This window comes from Condylura cristata, unplaced genomic scaffold, assembly GCF_000260355.1.
Source record: "Condylura cristata isolate star-nosed mole 26May11 unplaced genomic scaffold, ConCri1.0 scaffold00023, whole genome shotgun sequence".
NCBI lineage: Eukaryota > Metazoa > Chordata > Mammalia > Eulipotyphla > Talpidae > Condylura > Condylura cristata.
The window spans coordinates 7809351-7837056 of NW_004567124.1; the positions used below are offsets into that span (position 1 = coordinate 7809351).

At 40.3% G+C, this 27706-nt stretch overlaps 1 protein-coding gene across 2 annotated transcripts in view; it reads right to left on the reverse strand.

Moving 5' to 3' along the window:
* Window positions 1-3583: 3583 nt before the first annotated feature.
* SNX1 (sorting nexin 1) overlaps window positions 3584-27706 on the reverse strand; it is a 31665-nt gene continuing 7542 nt past the window's right edge. The window contains exons 2-15 of one of the 2 annotated variants that reach the window (XM_012728770.1): window positions 22093-22204; window positions 20365-20489; window positions 19786-19852; window positions 15550-15593; window positions 13587-13728; window positions 12896-12974; window positions 12324-12399; window positions 10324-10437; window positions 9747-9840; window positions 8506-8711; window positions 6170-6313; window positions 5507-5587; window positions 5030-5101; window positions 3584-3964 (exon numbers count right to left, since the gene is read on the reverse strand). In XM_012728770.1, the coding sequence (XP_012584224.1) occupies window positions 3848-3964; window positions 5030-5101; window positions 5507-5587; window positions 6170-6313; window positions 8506-8711; window positions 9747-9840; window positions 10324-10437; window positions 12324-12399; window positions 12896-12974; window positions 13587-13728; window positions 15550-15593; window positions 19786-19852; window positions 20365-20489; window positions 22093-22204 (1473 nt within the window). In that variant the 3' untranslated portion in view covers window positions 3584-3847. Of the gene's footprint in view, window positions 3965-4000; window positions 4438-5029; window positions 5102-5506; window positions 5588-6169; window positions 6314-8505; window positions 8712-9746; window positions 9841-10323; window positions 10438-12323; window positions 12400-12895; window positions 12975-13586; window positions 13729-15549; window positions 15594-19785; window positions 19853-20364; window positions 20490-22092; window positions 22205-27706 lie in introns of those variants that run through there. The other variant, XM_004687692.1, reaches the window with a different exon arrangement.

The window sequence follows — 27706 nt, forward strand, 5'->3', positions numbered from 1 at the left end:
TTCTGGAGCCCAGAGATTCTTAGGGGAAATAACCCCAGGAGAAGCAGGGGAAGTATAGGCTTATTTCCCATCCTTTCCTCTGAACCACCTGACTCAAGCTAGGTAAGGAAGATATCCCTATTTGAGACAGCTTTATCTGCCCCCTCACTCCCTTGTCTTCCTGAGCCCAGCAGTGAGGTTCCCTCCTCCTATGCTTGGGACTCCATTTGCTCCCAGACAGGCTCTGGTGACTATTCCCTTCCTCTCCTCTGAAGTTTATTAAACTGTGGAAGTCGACTCACCTTTAAATAAAACAAAGCCTCCTTTACTCTCTATTTCCCCATCTTTAAACACCAGCCTCCTTTCCCATCCAGAGGACCTTTTCCCACCACCATCTAAACACACTGCCCCTCTACTTCACTTCCTTCTTGCTCCAAACCATTTCTGTCTCCTGCATTACCTCTGTCATGAGGTAATGCACTGTCTATCCTGAAACTTAAGCCAGAAACCTGTGGGTCATGGTAGCAACCACCCTCAGGCCTCTCAGTGACCTGGTCCCAATGGTTCCATCTCCACCTCCCAGACTCACCCTTGAGGCCCAACTCTATTACTGCTGTCTCGGCTGTCCAGCTGGTGCGGGAGTCTGGTCATCTCCTGCCTCCAGTACTCTGATATGTCTAAATCACAAATGTGATCAGGCCATTTCTTAAGTCCCTTCAGTTGTTCCCCACACATACAAGGTCATGTTCTACGTCCCCCACAAGTCTCATCAGGCACCGTGTGATCCAGCTTCTACTCCTCACTCTCAGTGACCATCTACTGACTTGATTCTGGCCACACTGCCACTTAAATTTCCCTGCATGCACCTCCCTCTCACTGCAGGGAGACAGAGGCAGAATATCCCAGCAGCAGGAGCACATGCCTCTTCACCCTTAAACAGTTCTAGCATCCCCTTCCCTACAGATTTCTTCCTCCTAAGTTTCCAGGTAGAATGACTCTGTTGTTTGTGATAGCATTCCCTGCCTAGCATTTAGTTCGATGTTCTTAACTACAACTGGCTATCTTGATTTCCGGGGACATAACAAAAATGCTTTGGCCCCGCAGATATCTTACCCTGTCAGTCTTGGAATGCAGGAGGCTAAGAAGTTCTGAAACCAGAGGAAAGTCCATCTCTTTGGATGGACTTCTATATCAAGATAATCAATAGAGGGAATATAACAAAGGAGAAAATTTTTAAATGAAGTCTCTTTGGAGGGGAGTTAAACAAATATAAAAAGGGAGAAGACTAGAATAAATCTTGTTGGGCTTGTCTGGAAGTACTAGTCTGAACTCGTGATTTTAATATTGAATTCTTTGTGCCATCTCTCTCAGTATTTCCATATAAGTTTATTTCTTTGCTCTGTGTGCTGAAAGCCCAGAAGTAATGATGCTACTGTACCAATAAGCACACTTAGAACTCATCTTTTGGCTTAATATGATTCTCCATTAAAAGGAACCAAGACTCCCAGGGAAGATATAAGCCTGGAATATTTATTATACTAGGCAGTAAGAAAGAGTTTAAAAAATGAAGATGTTAAAAACACAGGGGCCTGCTGGATATTTGGGGCAATTTAAGAATCAAAATTAATCAAAGCAATGCCATGCATCTTTGAGTAAAATAGTAGTTCTTTATCCAAATGATAAAGTGGACTAATATATATGAGGAAAAAAGATGCTTGATTTTCTTCAGCAGTAGAATGTCAACCATAGGAAAAAAAAAATTATGAATTAGATAACCACATTGGATGAAGAACAAAACTCATGAACTCAAAGAATCTCCCCATAAGTAACTGTTAGTTACAAAGGGGTAAATAGTAAGTTTAAATGGAGAAGACTGGCAGACATCACAGGATCTTAACTATGTGATCAGAGTTAACAGCAACATTGACCAACATTATTTGCAAACTTACGAACTACTGAGGACACTTCATGTCAGTGACATTCCTGTCCTAGTCATGTGGAATCACAAGACCAATCCAAGTTGTGGAACATTCTACAAAATACCTGGCCTGTATTCTTTAAAAAATGTCAAGATAAAGAAAGGCAAAGGTTGATAAATACTTCTAGATCAAAAGAAACATATGTAATCTGACACATGACCCTGTCCCAGGAAAAAGAGAATCACTATAAAGGACATTACTAAGAAAATTAACATGACTTAAATATGGACCATGGGTTAGACAATATTATATCTATCAGTGTTAAAACTTCCTCAACTTGTTAACTGTGTTTATATTTAAGTTATGAGAGAATGTCCTTGTTCTTAAGGAAATGGATACTGAAGTTTCCTGGGTGAAGGTAGTATATACAATGTCTGCAGCTTATTCTCAAATAATTCAGAAAACACAATAAGTAAATAAGTGGCAAATCACTAGTCATAAACCAGATAAGGTAAAATGTAAACACTTGGTAAATTTGGGTTAAGGAAATATAGGGCTTCTTTGTGATACTCCTTAACTTTTCTATAAACTTGGTATCATTAAAATTTAAAATGTTATCAAACCAAGAAGCCAACAACAAGGGATGAATAAGAATTATGGTACAGTTACTTTATGAAAGCTTTAAAATTATATAGCCTTACAAATAATGTTTGTGAATATATAACAGTGTAGAAAAAATATATACATATATAGCGGTAAGGATAAAAGCAGGATACAAAACACTTTGTATGTATATTACCACTATGCAAACTACTGGAAGGATAAAATCAAAGGTGGTGATAAGGATAATGTGGATAAGGAAAAAAATGATTTTTTCTAAGAAAAAATTGAAGGAAAAAAAAAAAACTTGCCAGCATTAATCATCCCCCCCCTCCCCCGCCCCACCCACTCAGATGCATGTACTGGACATCTGAGCTATTTCCCATGTTCTTGTGCCTCAGGCTCTCTCTCCACAAACCTTAACCACCCACCAAGAGTGCAACAGTGGTTCTGGAGAGTCTGAAGCAGAGGCAGCGGGCCTGAGAGTAATTAGGTTCCCATGGCAGGCAGTGAGCCAGCTGCCCTACTGAGCAACTTGGCATTCCCACTGGCCAGTGAGCCTGAGCAGCTGTGGACACAGCTGAGGGGAAGCTGGCAAGGATGCATCGGGGACTCGGGACTCCCAGCAGCAGCACAGAGACACCCCCGTCCCCCATCTTTGGACACACTCAGGGCCTCTTGTTCGCATGTTCTCTCCTGAGCACAGACAGTAAAGCTCCTTAAAACCTCTAGAGGTTTAGGACTTCTTGGGTGCCCTTATCTAGTGGCACAGTCCTGGCTCTGGTGTCTAGGGGGAGAAAGCGTTAAGTCCCTATCAGTCCTTTGCACCTGACATAAACCATTCCACCAAGGATGCGTAGATGGTTGCAAAATAGTTCAGAACATGAGACTTTGCTTTCAAAAGGCATGACAGAGAGAGCCCTGTACATTTTAAGGAAACAGGAAAGAAAGAAAAGAGAAAGTCTATCTCCTTTGTAAAAGACTCAGTTTTGCCCCTACAAGAGATGTCTTTTAAAATTTTTTTCCTCAGACAGCTCTTTCTGCCCATGTGTATCTGTGCAAGCTGCTTCTCCCTTCCTTTTCCTAGTAAACCTGTTCTTTTAAAAATGTCAAAATATAAAAACCATACTTTTCTCCTGAAGGGGCATGAATTAAATAGATACCCTCAGATCAGGCAGACAAAGAAAAAGAAATATGGGGAAGGAAGCACAATGGACTATGGTAGAGAACTGTGGGGACTTTGGGGGATGGGAAAACTGGTGATTGCACCTGAGGATAGAAATCCTATACTGTGAACAAATAAACAGAGAAAGGTCATTTAATGAAAAATTAAAAAAAGAAAGAAATCCCTATTCTATAGGGAAATAGCAGCAAAAGTTTGTGAACCCCAGTGGAGAGAAAATCCTGCATCTGGGCAGTTTCTTGTTTAGGCATACTGCAGACCTGCTTCCCAAATGCTCCCCAACCTGAAGGGAAAAGCACCACCATTCTGAGTCATGTGACCTGATTTAAAAATATTTTATTACACAATCTTTTCATGGCACCATCAGGAGTAACAGAAAACGTTATTCCCAGTTCCTAACCACATCCTGAAAAATATACATTTGTATTTATATATTTATATCAATACTCCACCCAATCTCATAATTCCACCACCTATTGTAGGTCTTCCGCTTAAAGCAAGAAACTATTCTCTCAGGTAAGAAAATATATATAGAAGCTACATGAAGTAATGGTTAGAGTGACTGGGACAACTTGGTTGTGGGGCAAGGAGCAAAGGGTGGAGTCCAGGCTAGGCAGGATGCATCACTGGGGTCCAGCAGGGGTGGAAGTGGACAGTGTATAAAAAGGCAGCGTCAGGCAGGTGGGCTCTGGTGTCCTTGGTCCATTAGGAGATGGCCTTTGCCTCAGGTAGGAAGGCTTCCCAGTACTTTGCCAGCTGCAGAGAAGTGGGGACAGTAAGCAGGTGCCCTCATCTAGTACAGAAGCTAAGTCTGGGGTGGGGAGCAAATATAGTCAGGGCACTCTCAGTCATCCAGAGAAAGGTCTGAACTGAGGGAAAAAAGCCAACAGCGCGCCTGGAGACAGATTAGCCAGTTGGCCACACTGCCCGTATCTCTCTCTAGACTTAGGGGCAGCATTAAGTGCAAGGGCAGTCTCTGAAGATAATCCTGGTTCTGTCCCATGACAGTTCTGTGGGGGCTACAATTTTGCCTACCTCAGTTAGCTCTTTACAATGGGGGTCATTATCCCCTAATCCTGGGATCTCAGGATTAGGTGTTGTCACTGGAAGCAGAATCAGGGCTTGTTCTTAAAACCTTGTTCACCGTAAGGTCAGGACAATCCTATTTAGCAAAAGACTATGCTGGATGTTCCATGTCAGAGCAACAGGGCCTGCTGTACCTACTATACGATTACAGTACAGTACAGTATGGAGTACAGCAGGGCCCAGCCTGTCACCAAAGCCCCAGGCAGGTAGCTGCTCTTTGGAGCAGGCAGTAGAGGAAAAAAGTCACGCACAACTGACATACCTGCTGCTGTGAATACAGGAGTGTCTCAAGGTACTTGATCACGTGGTTTTTGAAGTCCTTTGATTTCTCTTTCTGTAGGAGACAGGATTCTATACTGACCATCTAGATCATCATGCCTTTCCCTCTTGACAGCATGGAGATGTTCACTGCTGACCAAGGTCAGCACACAGTCTCAGAAAGCAGAATAAGCTTCTGAAATTGTGCAATTTCCAACCCAGTAGCCTCTGCCCAAGCTCTGCAAGGCTTTCTTGGAGGGTGGGAGTTGAGGGAAAAGGACAGGGACCTGAGGGTATTGGCAGTTGCAAGATTTGTATCTAACTGCTGTGTTCAGCAGCTCCTGCCCCCTCCGTGTACACACACACACACACACACACACATTTAAGTCCACCATGTCATTGGCATCTCTACCTGTCTCTCTGCTCCACATTCCTAAACCAAACTGTATAGCCTACATGAGAAGTACAATTTCCATCTCACCTCAAATCGTATCACTTCTTTTCGGACCACAGTTGAAATTCTTTCAAAGTCCCTTTCATACTGAGTTACTCGAGACTCCCACTGGGAAGAAAATAGGAAGGAAAGGATCACAATGTTATGGAGTCATTGTTAAGCCTCTACCTTTGGACAGCTATTGTATACCTGAGATCCCAATGGGTCATTATGTGTGCCTATCCCTCTGGGTAAAATCAGCTATCATGTGGAGATTCAGCAAATAGGTCGGCATCCAATGGAAAGCCACTTCCAAGCTTGGATGGAAAGAAATGCCATATGCCTCAGGACAACGCTGGTCTCCAAGAAAGTTCTAGTATTCCAGAACTTCCAACTAGGTTCTCATCAGCAGAGCTGAGAACACCAGAGAAGGAAATTTACCTCAGACCAGGGGGTCTAGCTGAATCATCCGGAGACTTTTGAAAGACCTAGCCAGGATCACTCCTGGAGCAATTCTGATCTGGCAAGTCTGGGTAAAATGGGTAGAAAAGAGGAGGGTCAAGGCCCAAGTTGAGACTTCCTCAGCAGATACGGTCCTTAAGATTGGATCAGCTCTCTGGCCTGATCTATGGGGTTTGGGGCATCTGAGAGGGATGGGTCCCAGGCACATTCAGGTCCCAAGACATATCAGGCTATCTTGGGGAACCTCACCTCTACAATTTCATCCTTGGCTTGTTGCAGCTTGTCAGGCTTATTGGCCCATAGCAGCCGAGCCTCAGCCTCTCGCTTCTTCTGCAGTGTGGCCTGAGCATCTTGCCAGCGCTGCCATGTCTTCATGCGTTGGTCAAAAGCAGCCTGTGGGGATGGGTTGGGGGCATTGGGGAAGAGCACAGTAGCCCTCAGGCTGGCTCTCCCAGCAGCTATGCCAGGGAAGGACTGAGCAAGGGAAGGTTCCGCAGCCATGTGTTAGTGCTTAGCTAGGAATTTTAACATCAATAAGCACAAGCTTGGGTAAGACTCCTCTCCAAGCTTCCAGTGGGCCAGTGCCATGCTGCTTCATGCTATTCCCAAGACTGGATGACTGGGAACACATTAGGTGGTCTGATGCCAGTACTCAGTGCCTCCCTCAGATCAGTCAGGAGTCTACACAGTTTTCCTGAGTGCTCACCATATGTCAAGAATTGAGAGTATAGTAGAGAATGAAACATGTGGTCCTGCTTTCACAGAGCTTATAATCCAGTTACCAGAGTACAGAGAAAACAAGTAGGGTACTATAACAAAACTAGAAGCTTGCTCAGTTTGGGACATTTAATCAGGGAAGGTCAACCTAAATAAGCAGCCTTTAAACTGACACCCAAATAACACACTGAGCTAGCTGAACATGTCTTTAAATAGACACCAAGAGCCACTACAGGGACACACTGCTTTCATCCCATCTATACACTCAACTACTCTAGGCTACTAAGGTCCCAAGCAGCAACGTGAAGTCTGTTAGCTGGTTTTCAGTGTTTCCTGTTCCTTAACAACTATCGACATTTCCAGAGGACAGTTATTGGCCTAAACAAACCATCCCCACTCCTGCCAACCTGGATGAAAGAGATGTGCCTTGAGTTGACCCTCCCCTCCCCACCCTGCTATTTTCTTAATCATGTTTCCCGAGATACATTCCAGGCCTCTTTAATGTGGGCCACTGCCAAAAGTTAAAACTAAAGAAATAAAAATGCCACCAAATTCACCTTCCCTGGCACTGGTAAAGCTTCTTATGGGCAACTTAACAACTCCTTGTTAAAGGATTAGGTAAAGGGTGATTTCATATCCAAGTAAGACTCAAGCCTAACCCACAGCTTCAGGTGTAAAGAAAGGCAGAAAAATAAATATTTGCAGTATCTCTCCAATCCCACAGAGGCCAATCCTATCAAGAGGGCAGATAAAAGGTCCCTAAGAAAAGACCCAGCTCATAGTTCTGGGCTCGAAGGCTGCTCCAGTTCATGAAAATCTAGGCTAGGTTCCGTCACCCCATCCATACAGCCCCAACCAGCCCGGTGCTCATGTCCATGAGCTGTGCTCTGCAGTGGCCCCCGACAATGCTACTCTCTGAAAGCTTCCCCAGAGAGCCCTTCCATCTACGTTGTCTAACCAGTTGTAGGACTTTATACCAGGTTATTTTGTCAGCCTCTTAGCACTCTGGACTAGTAGCAAAAGGAGCAAACCAAGGGAAAGGACAGTGAGAGCCCTAAGCCCTTAAAGACACAGGATCTCCTAGAGAGAGATTTTGGGGACAGGGAATGGGGATGACTTTGTCCCAATTCAGGGGCTCATACACCCTGGTCCCAAGACAATCAGGAGCACACAAAGCCCTTACAGGGCAGAGCCAGGCTCCCTCTGGCTCTTTCCTGTCACAGGAGGCCATGCGAGCTAATCCCACTGTCCAGTCAAGCTTCCTTGGCCATTCTGAAAGGTCATGGGAAAACAGACTGCCCTGGTCAATCTGAGAGAAGGTGGGGTGCTTGACCTGAGGGGCAGGCTGTGGTGTTGTTACCAGTGTAGTTTGCACAGCACAAGAAGGACTCTGGTGACAAGCTCTCTCAGCCCCCTGGCCACACTCCTCCATGCAACACCAAGCCAGCTCTGTGTGGTTACCTGATTGCCCAGTCAGAGGACAAGTGGAAGCCAACAAGAGCTCTTACCAGGGCAAAGTCATTGCTTACTGTTAAGGAGGCAGAGCCCAGAGGACTGAGGAAGTCACTGCTCCAGGTGCCAACTCAGCAGGTCTGTAATAAGCCTTGCTTGAAAAAAGCACAGAGAACACTGTCTAGCTTCCACAGAAGAGGGGGGCCTACTTGGAAGTCAAGAGTGGTCTTTTCTCTAAACTCTTTTAACCAACTGGCTGTGGGTCTTGAAATGCCTCAGTGATAACTTCATTTCTCTTGAGAATAGAAAAAATTATACCTATTTCAAGCTGTAATGGATGAAACTTTCTTAGGAAGGTGACTAGCAAAGAAAAGACAAATTGAATGAAGGGGAGGAGATAGAGGAAAGAAGCTTACTCGGACTATGGCCAGGAGGCGAATGTAGTCACTCAGGAGTTCAGCAAGGAGGAAGAAGTCATTGTTGGCCTGTTCCTGGTGGAGCTGCTCAATTTTTTCTTCCACCTCAGCCAGCTGAGAGAGTGCCCGTGACAATGCTGTGTTGTCCTCAGAGCTCCCAAGCATGGCTAGACTCTTTGCAAACTGAGCTGTGTTCAATGCTAGCTCTGAAAGGAGGAAAAGAGCAGAGGTCTCTGATCTTACAGGAAAAGGAACACATCCGTAGGTACTGCACGACCTGTCCTAGCAATGCAGCCCCTGCATATCTGACCCCTGTGGCTCTGCAACTGGGTTACTTACACCACAGCCAACTGTATTCAGAAAGTGAGGAAGAGTGAAGCTGGGTCACATGGCAGGAGGCGGCACACACGGTCCTAAGTTTCACTCAGTGAGGCCCACTTAGGAGAAATAGTGCCAATATTTCTAAAGAACCAGGGATCACTTAATACAAACAGGCCTAAGAAATGACTTTGACTTTTATGGTAAAGCGTCCACAGCCAATAGCCTGTCTGCATGAGAGAAACGAATGCACATGCACACAGCATAGTACTGTATGTTCTAGAGCAGGACAAATTATTCTGTGTAGAGCCAGCTTTGAGGTATTTTCAGAGGTATTTGAGATCCATACCTGACATCTCTTCTCTTTCCACTAATCATTTTGTAAGAACTGTTCCTCACTCACAGCATAGCACCAGGGATTGATCTAGCACATGAGATGGGCCTCATTCTGATGGGTTTCTGCCTGTTTAGATTTACATTTCTGACTACTGCCATGTTTAAGTGAGGCACAGAAGTTAAGCATTCAAACTTGGCAATTTCACTAGTTCTTAAAGCAAATCTCACCAAAGACTTCTCTGGTTTCCCTCTATCGCAGGCTTGACCATGTAGCTAAAGCATGTGGTGTCATTTGGGATACAAGCCATTAACTCAAGTCACACCAACAGAAGCCCACGTCCCAGCTCAAACTGTCTCTGGGATGGTTCCCTGCACCCCTCCCAGGTAGAAAATACAATGCCCAGAGTGGCTGAGTCATGTTCCCTGCCAAGAGGTACAGGACATATCTATTTGATCAGAACATCAAGGACCAAGTGGGCTGAGAATTTCAACTTGACTAGCTGAGAAGCATGGGAACAGTGTGCCCTCTCATCCACCTCTAGTTCACTGGAGACATCTATTTCCAAGTGCATTTCAGAGTTTGTTACCTTTCCTATGGTTGACCAGAGTTTCTACAACAGCATGCAGTTTCCGTAAGCGCTGCTCCTCACACTCTACCTCCTGGAGTTTTTCCTCAAACCACTGAAACACACAAGTCCACAGCTTTTAACAGAGGTTACTCATGTAGGTGCAGAACAGTTTTTCCTTAGTGGTTTTTTTTTTAAAAGATTTATTTATTTATTCATACAGAACTGGGGTACAGGCCAGAGACACGGAGGGTGAGAGGCTTCACCAGAGACAGAGCAGGGAGCAGAACAGGCGGACTGAAGAAGTAAACTACTGAGAGGAGCAGCGGGCGGGTCAGGAGAGGTCTGCCACGCCATGTGGACTCCTCCGGGGCAGGCGGGAATCGAACTCATGAGGAAGTGGCTTTAGCTTCTCAGTGCAGTGCTTTAACCTGCTGCGCCACCAGGGAGGGCCAGTGGTTTTTTTTTTTTTTTTTTAAAGGGGACTGAGTTGTCTTTAAAAGGAGGTCTCAATTCTCAGAAACTTCAGGACTCGCTAGGGCCTTCATCCTACAAGCCTGAGTAGGGAAGGGAAGTTGAGAGGCTCAGGGCTACTCACAATGTCTGATTCATTCATCTTGATGGTCATTTTGCTGACTGCATCTGTGGCTTTGTTGAACATCTTCAGGAGACCAGCGCCACTCAATGTCTGAGTACCCACGGCGCGTGGCAGCTACAAGACCAAGAAGGCGGGGATGGCAAGTTATCTGCTGCCCCTATTTTAGGTTCAGAAGAATTAGTATCCATCAGATGGCATGCCCGAACCTTGCCAAACAAAGTATTTGAACGGTTGATTGTTGTTTTCATAGGCAGACAAATCTATGACTAGCAAGTGCAGAAACAAAATCAAAGGATCATGTTAAAAGAGAATGAGCAAATTTTTCAACTTTTGATACTGTGTGCAGAAAGTAAAGTAAAATATGAGTAATATGTGACCTGACGTTGAGAGGCTTCCCCACCCTCGCATGAAAAGCTTAAACATGTTTTTATTAGAAGTAAAAAAGTTCCTTTAGACAAGCATATTCTGTACACAGCTGGATTTAAGTACAGAATTATCTCTCTGATCAGAACATCAGGACTTAAATACTACTCGTAGGGTAATAGTTCTCAACATGGGCTCATTTTGCTCTCTGGAGACATGTGGCCTTGTGAGGAGAGCGGGTGCCATTGGTATCCTGTGGACAGAGGCCATGGATGCTGGTACATCACCTATAATACAAGATAGTTCCCACAACAAAGAATGATCCAGCTCAAAGTGTCAACAGTGCCATAGTACAGACAACCATATTCTAGAGGTATAAGTTGGAGATGAGGGAATGAAAAGGAAAAATAGTTAGGAATCCCAAAGGAGGAATGAAAAAATTTAAACGTCTACATAGAAAATTTTTAATTACAAAATTCATTTTGGGGGGGGAACCCCCATATCCTTAGTCCTTAGTCCCACCTTCTCTGTTAGCATGATATATGCTACATGCAAAGTAATGAAAAATAAAACAAAATGGAAAAGTAGAAGTGATAGTTCCACTGTATCATTTACTTCCTTCTAGTTATCTTTCCTATGATATGAAAGTATTTTATTTCAGTGTTTCTTCTGCTCCTTAATGACTGTTTTTTTACAGTTGTATTTATAGGCTATTTCATTTTTGGTAATACTTTTCATGTATGCTTCTAATGAATAAGTGTGACTGTTTTGTATACTTTCTGTTTATGATGAGAAATTTTCGCATTGGTATATTTTACTTAATTTTTTTTTTTTTTTAAAGATTTATTTATTTGTACATACAGAACTGGGGTACAGGGCAGAGACTCAGGGGCAGTGAGAAACTTCACCAGAGACAGAGCGGGGAGCAGAACAGGCAGATCAACGAAGTACACTGCTGAGGGGAGCAGCGGGCGGGTCAGGAGGGGTCTGCCACGCCATGTGGTCACCTCCGGGGCAGGCGGGAATCGAACTCATGTGGAAGAGGCTTTAGCTTCTTAGTGCTGTGCTTTAACCCGCTGCACCACCAGGGAGAGCCTTTACTTAATTTTTTACTTGCTAGCTACTGGGCCAACTTCAATTCTTCATACTCAAAACTAGCCTTGGCAGACCCTAGAAGAGAGACTGTCCATTTGAATCAATACTTTTGTTACATGGCAGGTCTGTGGTCTGTGTTAACGGAACCAATGCTGTTTAGCTCCTAGCGAAAAATTAAGCAATCAATTTGAGCTAAGCAGCAACTTGTGAAAAGGAAGCCATGGACTTGCCAAATGATCCACTGTTGTTAATCCAGTGGACAAAACCAGGGTGCAGTTAAACCTCTACAATCAGCGGCTTTTATCTACAGACAGAGCTTATTTTATTTCAAAGGTTGAAAAAACCTGTTACCTCTTGGAGGCTTACAAACTAGGAGGTAGTCTGGAAAATTATAAGTATGTTAAGTGTTCAAATATTTGTATTTTCTCCCCCACATTAATTCAAATTTTACTAATGTAGACTTAAAATATTTGTTAAATGAACTAGCTTCATTTTACTAGAGGCAGATATAATTTATGAAATTTTGTTTGTACAATACTGACCTCTTCTTTTTCCAAGAACTCTCTGACATCAGGGTCTTGTAACATGGTAGGATGATTCACAATCCTTTGAAGGTACCTGTAAGATAAATCATTACTTGATGAACTTATCTGCTCAAGATTTGGGTCACACACACAATGCTAGCAGAGGTACAATATCTCTCATTACTTTAAAAAGTCCTCATAAAAGGAAACTGAGTATGATCCTGCTCATAAATACATTCAAGTTTATGTTCTTCACATTTCCAAAGATGGAAGAAAAGTAACAGGTATGAAAGAGACCCCAGAGCAACTGATAATAGATTATCCAAAAAGAAAAAGATAGTCTGCTCACTAAGAATGGGGTCTGCTCACTAAGAATGGGGACAAAAAGATAGCCCATTCCTCAGGTAACTATATGTTAAATTATGAGTATGAAAAAGACTAAGGGTTAAAGATAATACAGAGGTAGGAATCTTTAATTCATTTAAATGTCCTCTTTATTAAACTAAGTGAATGTCTCACTCTTAAGCCTCAGTTTCAGCTTCTCATTTGTTATCATGCTGCTCAGAAAAATAAAGTAACATGGAACTTACCTTTCTAGAGCAGCCCTTCGTTTTTCAAGAAATTCTGCAGAAGAAGAATCTTCTTTTCCAACTTTCACTTTTGTCATTCCTGGAATGGAATTTAGAAAGTAAACTAACCATAAATCGTCAAGAAAAGGATAAACCTGTAAAAAAAAAAAAGTCCACAGGCGGAAAGGCAATGAGAACAATACTACAAAACAGTCTAATGTTACTTCTATGTTATGTGTAGGTTCTTAACATGAGAGTGCTTGCTTCAAAGTGCTCAAGAGTCTAAACTCTAAGATTTGCAAACTGCCTGTTTTCTAAGAGGGGGCCATGAGAATCTAAGTATAGATTAACAAACATCAACAGGCTAGTGGAAGGCTTCTTACCTTCCCATGCCCTCAGCTAAAACACACACACACACACACACACACACACACACACACACACACACATACTTGCGCGTGCGCGCTCTCTCTCTCTCTCTCTCAGCCCCCCATCCCCCTGAGCTTCCTATAGCACCCAGGGAAAAGAAAACATGTGAAAACTACTCTTTCTCTAGATTCCATGTCATTTATAGGAGAACATTGGAAATATTTCTTTTCTAACCAAAGGTTCTAAATGTTAATAGAAGTAGTTTCATATATTAAGTAGAAAATATAATGCAGAAAGAATGCAAAGGAACAAACCCAAGCAGAATTAAAGCATATAGGCTTACCTATTAGGCTCTTCTCTGGTGGAGGAGGGACAATAAAGCCATTCTGAGAATGTTTCTCTGAAAGCTTCTCATAAAGACCCAGAAAGTCACTAAATCTTCTTTTCACTGCAAATTGTTTACTTCTGAACATTGGTAAGCTTGTCTTGGGAACAGAAAAACACAAGGCAATTTCATTCCAAATAGGGGATGTATAGTTTTAAAGTCATGACATCAAAGGAACCTATGCCCAGATCCCAGTCCTTTGGCAACCAGGCAAATAATTTTTTCCAAGGCTGAGATTCTTAATCTTTTTTGAACTATAGTCCCCTCTGGCTGTTTGGAAGTCTGTGGATCTCTTTCCTGAACAATGAAAATAAATATATAGTATTACAAAGGTAACTAATTAAATCCTAGGTTAAGAACCGTTAACAAGATATTGAAGTTTAGTTTAAAGCTAGAATTCTATGGTCACCTATAACCCATTCAGCCTACACTGACTTATTTAGAGTATTAGCTGCTGGAATTAAAAGAATCTAAAGAGGAACTTAATTAACTGTCTACATTATAGACACTTTAACCTCTGAAGTATCACAAGATCCAGAAGTCAGAGGAGGCTGGCCAACAAGTAGTAGAACAACAATCTAAAGGAGACTCCTAGTAAAAACACTCACCGCATAGGTAAAATTTCATGAGGCTGACCTTGCCAATTGTTGGCAAAAAAGAATCAGTGGGAGATTTTCACACACCATTGACGGGAACATGAACTGAATGGAAAACTTTTTTTAAAAAGTATTCCTTTTGCTCAACGTCTGTACTATTTATGACCCAAGGAAATGACTCCAGGCTCTATATCTGAGAGAAACTGTCCTATGTGTACACCAGAAGAATGATCATAGTTCATTTAATTACAAAAACTATAAAGATGTCAAATATTCACAGGAAAACAGAGAAATGTATTATGCTATAATCACAGAATGGACTAAGTCCAACTATACACAGCATGGATGGATCTGAGAAACACAGGTAAAGAAAGCACTATTTTCAACATGAAACCCAAGAACAAAGCAAAACAGTATATCGATGAGGTACATCTATGGTGACTTTCTATAAAAGAAATGAAGGACAACTCAGGAGAGGTTGCCTTTAAGAAGTGAGGGAGGGGTATGACAGAGAGAAACTTTTAGGTGGATACAATGGTACTCATGTTAAGACTGGGTAGTAGATTCAGGGCTTCATTTTTTTATGACTCATAAATGTATTGTAGACATTTTGTATGCATTAATATTATGCATAAAAAAGGAAGATCAGACCTGAGGGGAAAAGGTTAGGTTTAATACTGAAAGAAACTAAATATATGAAACCTCCTGAAAAAGTGTGTTTTGAAACAGGTGATAACAGTTTGGGGCAATTCACCAAACTAGCTTTAAGCTACATACTTCCTAAGAGGGACAGGACTGTATCAGATATACCACATGTCTTTTTTTTTTTTTTTAAAGATTTATTTAGTAATGCATACAAGAAGGGGTGCAGGCTAGAGATGTGGGGGAAAGAGGATTCTCCAGAGACAGAGTGGGGAGCAGAACAAGTGGATCAACTGAAATATACTGCTGAGGGGAGCAGTAGGCACAACAGGAGAGATCTGCTTGTCATGTGAGTCACCTCCCTGGCAGGGAGTCAAACTCATGCTTCAGTGGTTACACATAGCTTCACAGTGCTGAGACTTAACCCCTTACACCAAAAGGAGGCCCCCATACCACATCTTAGTTAAACTTACAAAGTTTTACACTGAAGTATTAGCTCTCTGGAAGAAAAGTAGAAAGGCTCAGAAGAGATTACCAAGGGAATGCAGGCTTACTCCATCTTGAGTAAACTTGAAGATGTTGTCAAAGAAAGTAAAGAAATACCCAGAAATAATCTGAATGATGACCTTACTGATATGAATACCCAAATCACTGTGGTCATCAACAGGATCACTTAGACTCACCTGTGTTGTCACTTTGTAGGCTACATAGGCGTTCATACCATCTCCTATGGGAGAACAAGAAAGCAGGATTATTCTGTAAACCAAAGCAGTGGTAATCTTGCTAACATTTTACCAGGAATCTCAGGCTATGTAGCCCTGTATATGAAGGGGTATTGCTTCATCTCCAAACTTTACTATCCTATAGTCCAATTCCTACTTTGCCTCAGGACTTCTGTGGTGTATGTCAGCCCACGGATGCTGGCTGGGCCCCAGTTTGAGCCAGACAAGAGAGTCAGCCCCCTGTTCCAAAGCCAGGCTCCATTTATAACCTCCACAAAGCAGCACTGGACACTGACAATCCATTGGTTGTTACCATGCCAATATTTGGGCTGATTACACACATCTGTCCAAAATCAAACAATTGCCTTGCTGTGCATAGCAGGAGGAGGAGGAGGAAGCAACTGATATAAAAGGAAACAAGCAGTTCTACCCTAAGCTAACTCTGGGCTTGACTTGTTCTTTCAGAAATACTGTCCTGGTCCCCTCCATTGGTGCTGAGGGACACTGACCTCTCTCATCTAGCATGTTCACTCAGAGCAAAGGGCTTGGCAGGAAGATTCTTCGACTGTCTGATGTCACACAAATCTCTCTTTTCTGGAGGAATTATTTTTCTGAAAAAGGCTTTGACTGTTAAATAATTTGCGATTCAAGTAATTGTTTTCTCTGTGGTAGTGCTCTGACCTAGACTACTTAGGGACATAAAGGCACCATTGACTCCATGAGCACTGAAAAGACATACATTGGACTCTAGACAGATGCGGCTCCAGTGCTGGACTCTGGTATTTTAGATTGTTTTTGTTCTCTTCCTTCCACCCCTCGGTTTTCCCCCACACCAAACAGGAAAACCTAGGTCAGTAAGTACTAGGCTGCTTATGCTTTAAAACTGAACCTAGGATGAGGGAAGAAGGGCCAGTCCTGAATCAGCAGGGCCACATGGTACAGCTGGTTTCAGTGAGATAGCTAGAGATACCTGCTTTTATAAAGTACACAGAGGTTGGAGATTATACAGAATTATCAACTCCTACCAGAAGAGCGTGTATAAAATGAAAATCATACCGTATGTTTTAGAAATTACTTATACTGATTACTACTGTTCTCCTCTAAACCACTTATACTGCATTGCCTAATACTGTGTTTACCACTGATGTAAGGAAAATAAAATCCTAAACTTTCAGAATAAGTATTCAAAACTTTACTTGCAGTTGAATATGCAATTGGGTCAGTTCCATTAATTTAGTTTCTGCAAAATCTAAATGCAAACAGAAGTAGCAGCAGACATACTTTCGTATGTCAGCTGCTTTTACTGAAACAATGTGTGTGAAAATAGACATAATTTCATTTATATACAGAGTTCATAAGATCTGGAGATGGGCTAGCAATATATCAGTCTTAAGTTTACACTAATTTCATAAATCATTTCAGAAAGCTAACGATGGCAGATGCAAGTTACTAAGGCTCTAAAAAGCACATCCTGGTAGAAGCAGGATTTTAATTTATTTAGATGTGTGCAAGAATGAGAAGTATATGTTGAATAAAGAGCCCACATAAACAGTAGATGTTATGATAGGATCGATCAGGCCTTGAATATGAAAATGCTCTAAGCAGTTGGTTTCTTGGTATCAAACTGATTAGGAACTTAGAATATGGTACAAGAGAATGAAAGCTTATCAAGACTGATCTGTGTTTAAATAAGTAGGGCTTACAAGATGTTTAAATTACTGTTCTGGGTTAAATGGGCACTAAAAAGGCTGAGTTGACAGTCCTAACCCTCAGTAGATCAGAATGTGGCTTTATTTGCAAACAGGGTCTTTATAGAAGTAATAAAAATAAATAAATAAATAAGGTCACTAGGGTGGTCCTAATTCAATTTGTTATGGTTACTGGTGTTCTTATAAAAAAAAAAGGGAAATTTGGACAGAGAAAAACACTCACAGAAGGGAGATGACATGAAGACACTCAGGGAGAATGCCAGGTGACAATGAAGGCAGAGACAGGAATGATGTATTTATATGCCAACAAATATCTGAGGCTATCAAAAGCTAAGGAAGACACATCAAACTGTCCTTTCTAGAGTCTTCAGAGAATCTGACCTTACTGATACCTTATTTCAGAATTTTGGTCCTAGAACTGTGACAGAGAATGTATTTCTATCGTCTAAGCTACCCAATCTGCTACAGATGCCCTCAAAAACTAATAAATTCCCTCTCCTGATTCTACCATCATCACTTGTTAAATATTTTTTAAAAAAAATAGTATTATTAGTTAATAATTTTTCTAATTCTACCAAGGATTTGAAACAGTTATTAATTAGCTTAAAATCTTGACTAGGAATCTAACCCAAAGGACACAAAAACATGCTTGACTAGGAATCTACCCAAAGGACACAAAAACATTAATTCAAAAAGATATCTGCACACCTATGTTTACTGCAGCACTACTCGCAATAGATAAGCTACAGAAACAACTCCAATGCCCCCAAAATAGATGACTGGGTCAAGGAGATGTGGTATACATACATAATGGAATATTATTCAGCAGTCAAAAAGGATAAACTCATGCCATTTGCAGCAACATGGACAGAGCTTGAAGGGATCATGCTTAATGAAATAAACCAGAAGGAAAAAGAAAAATACTGAATGGTTTCACTTATAAGAGGCATACAAGGGAATCAAGTAAGGGATTGGAAAAAAATAACATGGTAATATATAATAATAATAAAACAAAATTAGCAGGCAACCATAAATAAAAAGATATTCTGCAATGGGTAGGGGAAGGAAAAGGGGCCAAAATGGGAGAGAAGAACTAAAGAGACTATAGTGATAGTTCACTGGCGAACTGGTGGTGGGGATTTTATGGGGAATACACAATGATGTAAAATATATAGGTAAAAAATACCCAAAAAGTTGCATAAAGAAAAAAAAATCAATGTGCTTAAAAATATTCATAAATAGAGAAGCAAAGAGAACCTTATACATGTAATACAAAGTTCTGATCTAAGTTTTACCATGGACCGTACTGTGACTGGGCAGAAAATGCTTTGTTACACCTACTGGTCTTCAACTTCCTCTATTACAGTACAAGATACTCATAAATATCTTACCAATGCAACAGTCTAGAACAAGTTAAACTCCACTTTAACAACAAGCCATTTAGCATAAAAAAAAACTAGACTTTATAATTCCCTGTCCCTAGCTCAGAATAGACAAAAGGGCTGGAAATTACATTTTTCCCTTTAACCCACCCTTTTTAAAAAAAAAAAAATTATTTATGCATACAGAACTAGGGTACAGGCCAGAGGTGTAGGGACAGTGTGAGGCTTCACCAGAGACAGAGTAGGGAGCAGAACAGGCAGATCAATGAAGCACACTGCTGAGGGAGAAGCGGGTGGGCCAGGAGAGGTCTGCCGCGCCATGTGGTCACCTCCTGGAGTGGGGGTCGAACTCATGCTGAAGTGGCTTTAGCTTCTCAGTGCTGTGCTTTAACCTGCTGCACCACCCGGGAGGGCCAATACCACCCTTTTTTTTTTAAGGAGGACAAAGCTCCACAGCCTTTCTGTCAGGGACTAAACCTGGAATAAGGAACTTAAGGCCTAGTGCTCTCTGCTTACTCATAACTCAAACAAGCTTGGGACACAGGAAGGCTATTTTGAAAATCTAAGCTCCAAAGTTAAGTATCATGCTTTTTGAAGAGCTAATCTCAATTTGTTCAAAATTTAATCTTTACCTATGAAAGAAAGAGACTTGGAAACATAGACATGGGCACTTTACATTTCTTAGGCAATCAGGAGTATATGACAAATGATTTCCAGTAATATTTTAAATTCAGTATCCCAAACATTCAGAATGTGTGCTTTAGGGTGCTTAAGTAGACTGTGTGATCTTAAAAGGAAGTGAAATGGGCTATGAACTCTTTGGGAGAGATAATATTTGAGTTTTCAAGAAAAAGATATTCTAATAGTACTAATGTCCCTGATTTTTCTTCTTAAAGCCAAGAAAAGATGAAATAAAGTACTGGTCATCTACTATTTCAGGTCTTATAAGCACAGCAAGCAGTACAGTTTCATAAGAAAAATACTGATAAAGTAGTTTACACTGGCAAGTTCACCTCTGGAGGAAACTGTTGAGTTAGTTATGCATTCCACAGCCTAACACCTTAACATCATATCGTAGCATTACACAGAATCTCCAAAACACTTACCTATCTTCTCAGGATCAGTTATACCAACTGTCAAATCAAACTGATCTTCCTGTTCTTCTTCCTCTAGCTTTTTAAAAAGAAGACAAACTATGAGTGTTAATACATTAAATGTCTAATTTTACCCATCAACCTTCTTTCAAAATGACATTAAGATGTATCATTCTACCTATGTTCAACTCTGTCCATTCTCAGTGAGTCCCATGAACCAACTCTCATAATTTAAGTTGGAGCCTATTCAAAAGGTCTCTGTTTACATCTAGTCTCTTCAAATCTTATTTTGACCAGTGACTAAACACTAGATTTTGGATGACTTGTTCATGCCAAACTAAGGAGGGAATGCAGACACTAGACTCTTGAATTTGAGTGCTTCAGATAATAAACCTCATTAGTGCAATCCTCCAGATAACAGATACTCTGCACAAGAAGAGTCCTTTACTAGATTCTGCCTATACACTATCCATATCAAGGTCTTCTTCAAGAGTCATAAATATTTTCCCAAAATTCATTCCAAAATGAATTTCAAACTGCAGCAATTCCTAACAACCCAAAAGAAAGAACACCAACAGCAGAGAATCTCACCTCCTCATAGCTTGGTTGGGACTTAGAATTTGTGGCTTCCTGTGGAAGATGAGAAATAAGCGTTTTGGCTGGCACCTTCTTCTGATTATTTTGTGTGCTGTCGAGGGACAGTTCCACTGTGGCATCTAAAAATAGTGGATATTTAAAAATAAAGGTCAGCAGTGGGTCTTTTCTGGCTAAACTTCAGTTCTACAGGCTAAGAGACAAGAACAACTACTTTCAATACTGAGAGGTTCTCAAACCAGGAAAACAATCTAGAAAATTTCACGTAGATGAAAGAGGAGCCTGGTAAGTAGAATAATCTCTTTCCCTTCCAAATACAACTACCTGGCTACCCTTTTCTACCTAGAGCTTAGACAAGACCCAGGTAGCAAGCAAAAAGACCACACAGACAAAAGAAGTGTTAATTTATTCCTAGTAATAGTTTTAGAAGCTCTATGAACACTATATTCTTGTTATAATTCTTTGTGCAAGAAAACTGTTTGGTTATTGGCTTTGTAAATCAGTAAGAGAAAATACACAGGTATACTAATAGCAAAAAAATGACATCAAAGGAAGAGTGAGAGGAATACATGGATTCAAGATACAAACACAGTAACAGAAGAAAAAGTACTATTATTTTAATACAGTTTAAAAAATAGTTTAAGAGTTGCCTTTGTCTACCTGGGAAAATTTCAGCTGAGTTGAGCAATTCATTCCCTAAGTGTTCTAGCTAGAAGACTTTTAAAAATGCATTATGGTACATTCTTTAGCAGTACATATACACATAAAATTGGAGTGATGAAGAGAGGATTAGCATGGCCCCAGCACAAGGATGACACCCAAAGTTGGGAAGTGTTCCATCAAAGTAGAACATTATGTACCATTTTAGGCATAATGTTTTTTTTTTAGGCAAAAATTTTTTTTAGGCAAATAAGAATGTACTTTCAAACTTGGAGTGATGGAGTTAGAAGTTCAAAACTTAAACAGCTTAAATAAGAAAAACATAAAATAGCTATTTGGGTTTCAACCTTAGGGAATCCAAAGGGTTTCTTTTTCTTTTGTAGACTTTCATGTGGACACTAAGATGAAACCAGGGGTGAGGGGGTATGGCGGGGGCTGGGGGTGGGTTGGGGGTGGTGGTGGTTCTGTAAGACATGACCAAAGCCTGGATCAGCGCTCTTAGAATCATGTCTACAAATGAGGTCACCATACTGCTGGAATTCAGTACCTCTAAAGAAAAGTATCTGACCTTTGTGTGGGAGTATAAAACAGAAAAATAAAATATACATAAATGAGCATGCCAGAATGGTAGGATTCTTTGAAACAAGCAACTATCATGATGGTCCCCTCATAAATAATTACATTAATAATTAAGAAATAAAATAGATGGTACTGCTCACTTAAACCTCTGGCTTACTATTGTGCTACTAAAAGCCTTTTGAGAATGTGCATTTTCTACTAAAATTTGTGTGATAAAGACACTGCAATTTACATTAAAAAGGGTTTGTTCTTCATACTTTTGTAAGAGATGGGAAAGAAAGCCTTTGGACTATCACAGAAAGCCTGAATATCACTAATCCTAAACCTGTAAGAATCTTAAAGGCAGGGATTGCATTTTACATGTCTTGGGATCCTCTATAATAACAACTTACACTGAAAACACACACACACACACACACACACACACACGAAACACAATTCTACGTGTATACTGGTTCCCAGTATAAGTTTTGACTCCATACTTGCCTGCAAAGAGATCTTGTGGCTCTTGGTCTTGTTCCTCATGAATCCCATTTTCTTTGGAGCCATTATTGAAGGGAAGGAGGGCAGTAATTCTCTTTGGAGACTGGGGCTTACTCTGAAAACAAGGAGAATAAATAAAATGGTACTATTAAAAACAAACTAGGCGACCGACCTCTCTGGTGATGCAGGGGTTAAGTCTCTGTGCCATCAAGCTATCACCAGCTACAGCAGCATGAATTCGATCCCCAGCCAGAGAGCTGACCCACATGGTACAGCAGACCTCTACTGTGTTACCTGCTGCTCCCTAGCATTGTTATCAGTAGATCCACCTGTTCTGCTCCCCAGTGTCTCTGGTGAATCCTCTTCACATTCCCTTCCCTGCACCTCTGGCCCACACCTCAGTTCCTGTATGTATAAATAAAATAAATATTTAAAAAACAAATAGCCAAAACACAAACCTAGGAGTGACTTTTGAAGCATTTCCCTAATTAGTTGCTCTCTCACAAATGATTAGGGAAAGACAAGGTACTGCCAGTCAGTTCAATATGCAGCAAGAAATCATTTTTAGTGATTGAAGTACTGCCTAAGTGATCACAGAGGTTTAAAAAAAAAAAAAACAAACAAAAACCTTATGCATTTCAGGGTTAATTTCTAAAACTGTAACCTTTCTGAAATGTCCTATCCCAAAGCACATGATACCAATTAGGTATGTGGTACAAACATGATTTTCAAAAAGAACCTGTCCAAATGCCTTTTTCCTTCTTAGCTGATAACCTTTATTCTTCCAAATGCTGACAGGTCACATTCTAGTGACCAGAACGTCACACTGGAGGTTCAGAATTCAAGCTCTGATCCTGGATTACTTGTGGTGCTGGCTGAACTGTTCACTGGCATCCAATATTGTGGATATTACTGACTCTATCCTCCAAAGGCAAAAGAAGGTGTAACACTTTACATCTAATGTTGCTATAAAAATATCTTTATCTTTTCATCTTTAATTTACAGGATATAATTCTGAAACACATCCATCTCAGGCTGTAATAATTCTGAAACACATCCATCTCAGGCTATAATAAAAACCAGTCATGCTTAGCCTAGTGGACACATGGTGAAAATACAGTCAGTTCATGGCCTTTATCAAAAGCTCAGTGATCAGCCACAAATTAAGCACTGGGTGGGGTGCCAGAGCCTTAACAGAGTGAACAAAGCTGGATTGTCCAGAAAATGAGCAGAAAGCTGAGACTTTTGTTTCAAAAGCCATGATGTAGTATTGCGAGTTTTGAAGTCATAGCCCAAGGCCAAATCAGTTAAAAGACCTGACTTAAGGAATCTTTTATGAAACAATTTTTTAAACAAATCTGAGGATATTTGTCCCTCAGAAACAGGCCTTTTCTATTCCAATAGCACAAACTGAAATGACAGATTCATTGGGTACTCTGGTTTTGCCAGGCAAATGAGTCCAACCCGATATTGGGGCCACCCTCTGGGAAAAAAATTCAGCTAGTATTTAGATTTATATTAGTGAACAATGCTTCTACTGGATCTTTTCTATGCTAATAAAGTTTAATAAGCACTTAGTTGTGTGTGCTTGAAAACATCTAACAATTCTTTTAGATAGTAATTTTGTTTCCTAACTGCTTTTATAATCTTAAAACAAAAAATATCACTGCAGAGACTCCTACAACAAATAGGGCAAAAACAAAAACCTGTTTCCTTATTCCACATACATTGCAAATAAGCACTGGGTGGGGTGCCATATATAGTTATGTTCCTAACCTATATATGTCTTTCCTGGATACACTCTTGTATAGGGATCTCGTAAGAAGCCACCTGATTTCTTTTAATTCAGTTTCCACTGATTCCAGGGGAAATTGAGACCCAAGATATATTTAACGATATATGTATACAAATGTAATTTACTGGTAGTTCTCTAGGGAGACTAAAGCAACAGGAAAGGCATGTTAAAATTCAGCTATTTTTTAAATCGCTGAGCACCCATTCCTGCAATAAGGAGATGAATAAAGATATCTCTGATTTACCACCTAAATAGGGAAGGTTAGTGACTAAGAACATTTTCCAGAGCAAAGTTAGAATAGCAGTCTTCCTTTTTCAGAAGAGATAAAATTACCTGTATTCTCTCTCTCAGACCCCCTTCAAGCCCAATCTACAAGTTGCTAGACTTAGAACTGTAATGAAAACAAAAAAGACATGCTCTCCCATAATAAGTTAGGTAACAACTACTTATGAAAAAAGGAAACTGCTTCTCATAAATCTGAGATTCCATCTCAGGAGCACTTGTGGCTGAGTTTTAAGAAAGCTAAAGATAAATTACTATATTTACCACCCTAATCTTTTCTCTGTTGGTTGTCTTTTTTTTTTTTTTTAAAGGTTTATTTATTTATGCATACAAGAGCTGGGATATGGGCCTGAGATGCTGGAGTCGGTTGTGGGGGTGGTTGGCGTGAGAGGATTCACCAGAGATGGAGGGGAGCAGAAAAGGTGAAAATACACTGAAATACACTGCTGAGGGGAGCAGCAGGCAAGACAGGAGCTGTCTGCTGCCATGTGGGGCAGCTTGCCTGGCCAGGGATAGAACTTGTGCTGCAGTGGCTGCAGATAGCTTTGTAGTGCTGAATTTTAACCCACTGTGCTACCAGTGAGGTCCTCTGTGGTTGTCTTAAGAAATTAATGGTCTATATAGGAAACATAATATTGTCCCTCCCCCCATCTGACACTTTTCTCATGTTATTATTAATACAAAATCCTACTTTTCATGACTTACTCCTCTGTCCTGTTGAGTATACTACAACATAAGCCATTTCCTAAGGATGGATACTTTTTATCTTATCAGAAATAATGGTGTGATATCAATCCCTATATATAAATCCACATATGATTATTCTTTGAGATAGATTTTTAAATAGAATTATAAGATATAGTTTTCAAAGGCTTTGCTATGTTGCCTTCTAGAAAGACCACCAATATAGGTTTTCTCTCCCACACTCCTCCTCCATGCCCAGCATATGTTGAGTCCTGCACCCATAGCAACACTAAGCATTATTATTCTCTTTTAAAAAACTTACCAGTCACACTGGTAAATTATTTGATTTCCAAATGTATACTAGCCACTGAAACTGACTTGTCTTGATGTCCTTTGCCCTTTTTTCTATGCTAAATTAGCATTACTTACATCTACACTTTTCTTACATAAATGTTAAAATCTCTGTGGCATATTGTGCAATACCCCTCCCCCAACTTTACTTCTTGCATATTTGTTTTATTTTTTATCTTATCAAGCTTATTTTCAGTTGATTAATTTGGACTGGCATCTAAGCTTATTTCTTTAGGCTGGTGAAATTATTCAGCATAAAGATGGTCCTCAAGGCATAATATTCTTAAATGTTCTTTAAAATAAAAAAAATGTGCAAAATGATGTAAAATAAACTTTTGTAATAATTAAAAAAATGTTATTTAAAATCAGATTCAAAAGAATCTGAGAACTATTTTTAAGGATAAATGAAATGGATCTCTGTTAATGGAATCCTACATTCTTACAGGGCAGATAACAGAAAACAAGTCGTCTATGAGACTAGTCATCAAAATATATATACACCTGGTTGTTAAAACAGAACACATTTTATATGACGTGCCTAAAACTAAAAAGCTAATTTTTAATTAGTAGTAGGGTATAATTTATATTAGCAAAGCTAATTTTGAATCACCATTTTAGGAAAGACTCATTTTGGGGACAAGGAGAATGCAGACTCACAGTGTAATCACTAAGTGGCAAAATCAATACTGAAACAAGTCTAGATTTATAATCTATATTTTTAAAGAAACCGTCTTAGGTAGTCAAAACTTCCCTCTTAGTAGTCAGTAAGTCAAATAACTTCATCTGGCTTGAAGAGAGCTAAATTTTTAAGCAGAAGATGAAACTATTCAGTGTTGTAGTTCTCAAAGAATGCTCCCTTCCCCACCTCCCCCCTTTTTTAAATAAAGGAAACATTCTTTCTTTTAGCAATAAAATCCTAGGCTAAGATATCCAACACTTGCTAATTCCTTTTTGGCTGGTAATTTTAGCAGGTGTTTCCACTGATAAATCTGATTCAAAGTGTAAGTGTTACTTTTATAATTATAAGAGCAGACTGAGAGCTTAATCCTAATTCTTAGCAACAGCACTAGTGTTAAGAACAAACAGGTATTACTTCCAAATTATCAGACTCAAACCATGAGGCCCGGGCCACTAATACAATTTTCTTGCGGGCCACTAATACAATTTTCTTAACTCACGGAAGGACAGCCATGGATTTGCTATTCTCCTCAGAGATGACATAGGCATTTAGTACTGAAAGGCACTATTATGACTCCCGTTTAGGCTAACCAGTTATGATTCTTCCTCATGTTGCTCAATTGTTATAGAACCATTGTATTACATTTAAGTGCCTTCAAAGGGTAGTACTATTAAATCTTACAACTGCATTTAGAGGTTGAATCCAAATTAAAAGCTAAGGTAACACTACTTTTGAAGAACTAGAATATTCATTTCTGATGGAAAATAATATAATTTAGTAAGGCAAGGTGAAAGTATGAAATTGTGAGAACATGCTAATATGAAAAGGCAAAGTCCATCAGGAATAAATCAAACCCAGAAACTATACCTAGATGATAACAGGGCAGCCAGGAAGTCTTTAAAAATTTCCCTGGGAGTCCTTGACATGAAATATTGATCCTGGGACCCCTTGGTGGCCTAGGAGTTAAGTCTCAGTACTATCAACTCAATAACCTGAGTTAGATCTCGGCCAGGGAGCTAACAACCCATATAAGATGCAGCAAACTTCTCCTGTCTCACCTACTGTGTCTCTTAGCAGTGTATTTTGGTAGATCTGCCTGCTCTGTTACCAACTCTGTCTCTGGTGAATCTTTTCACCACCCCTAACCCCACAACTCTGACCTACACCCAAGTTCTTCTATGCGAAAATAAATAACTATTGCTCCTTTTGCCATTTTTACTTCTAGAAAGAAATGAGTGAAGTGGGGTAAGATAATGAGTTAGTTTTCTATTGCTACTATGACAAATTATCACCAATTTAACAGATTAAACAACATTTAAATTTAAAACTTAAATTTTATAAATATATTACCTTACAGTCCTAAAATGCAAACACAGGGCTCAATGGACAAAAGTCAAAGTGTCATCAATTCCTTTTTGAGGTCTAGGGCACAATCTATTTCCTTGCTCTTTTTAGCTTCTAGAAGTTGCCCAGATTTCTTGACTCTTTGCTCACTTCCTACATAGTCCAAGCCAACAATGTTACATTTCTCTGCACAGCTCTTCTAAGGGTAGACATCTTAAGAAGTCACTCTTAAACTTTCTCTTCCATTTCTAAAGGATCCTTGTAAATGACAATGGACCTACTAAAATAATTCAGGATAATGTCTCCACCTTAAAGTCCCTGACTAGCAAACTTAATTTCATCTTTGACCATAACCTCTCTTTGCTTTGTAACCTAACACATTCAGAGGTTCTGGGATTAGGAAACTCTCTGGGGGAGCACAGAGAGTGAAATATGTTGCTACCACAGCCTGTGACTCTCCTCCTATACCATGTTTCCAAAAT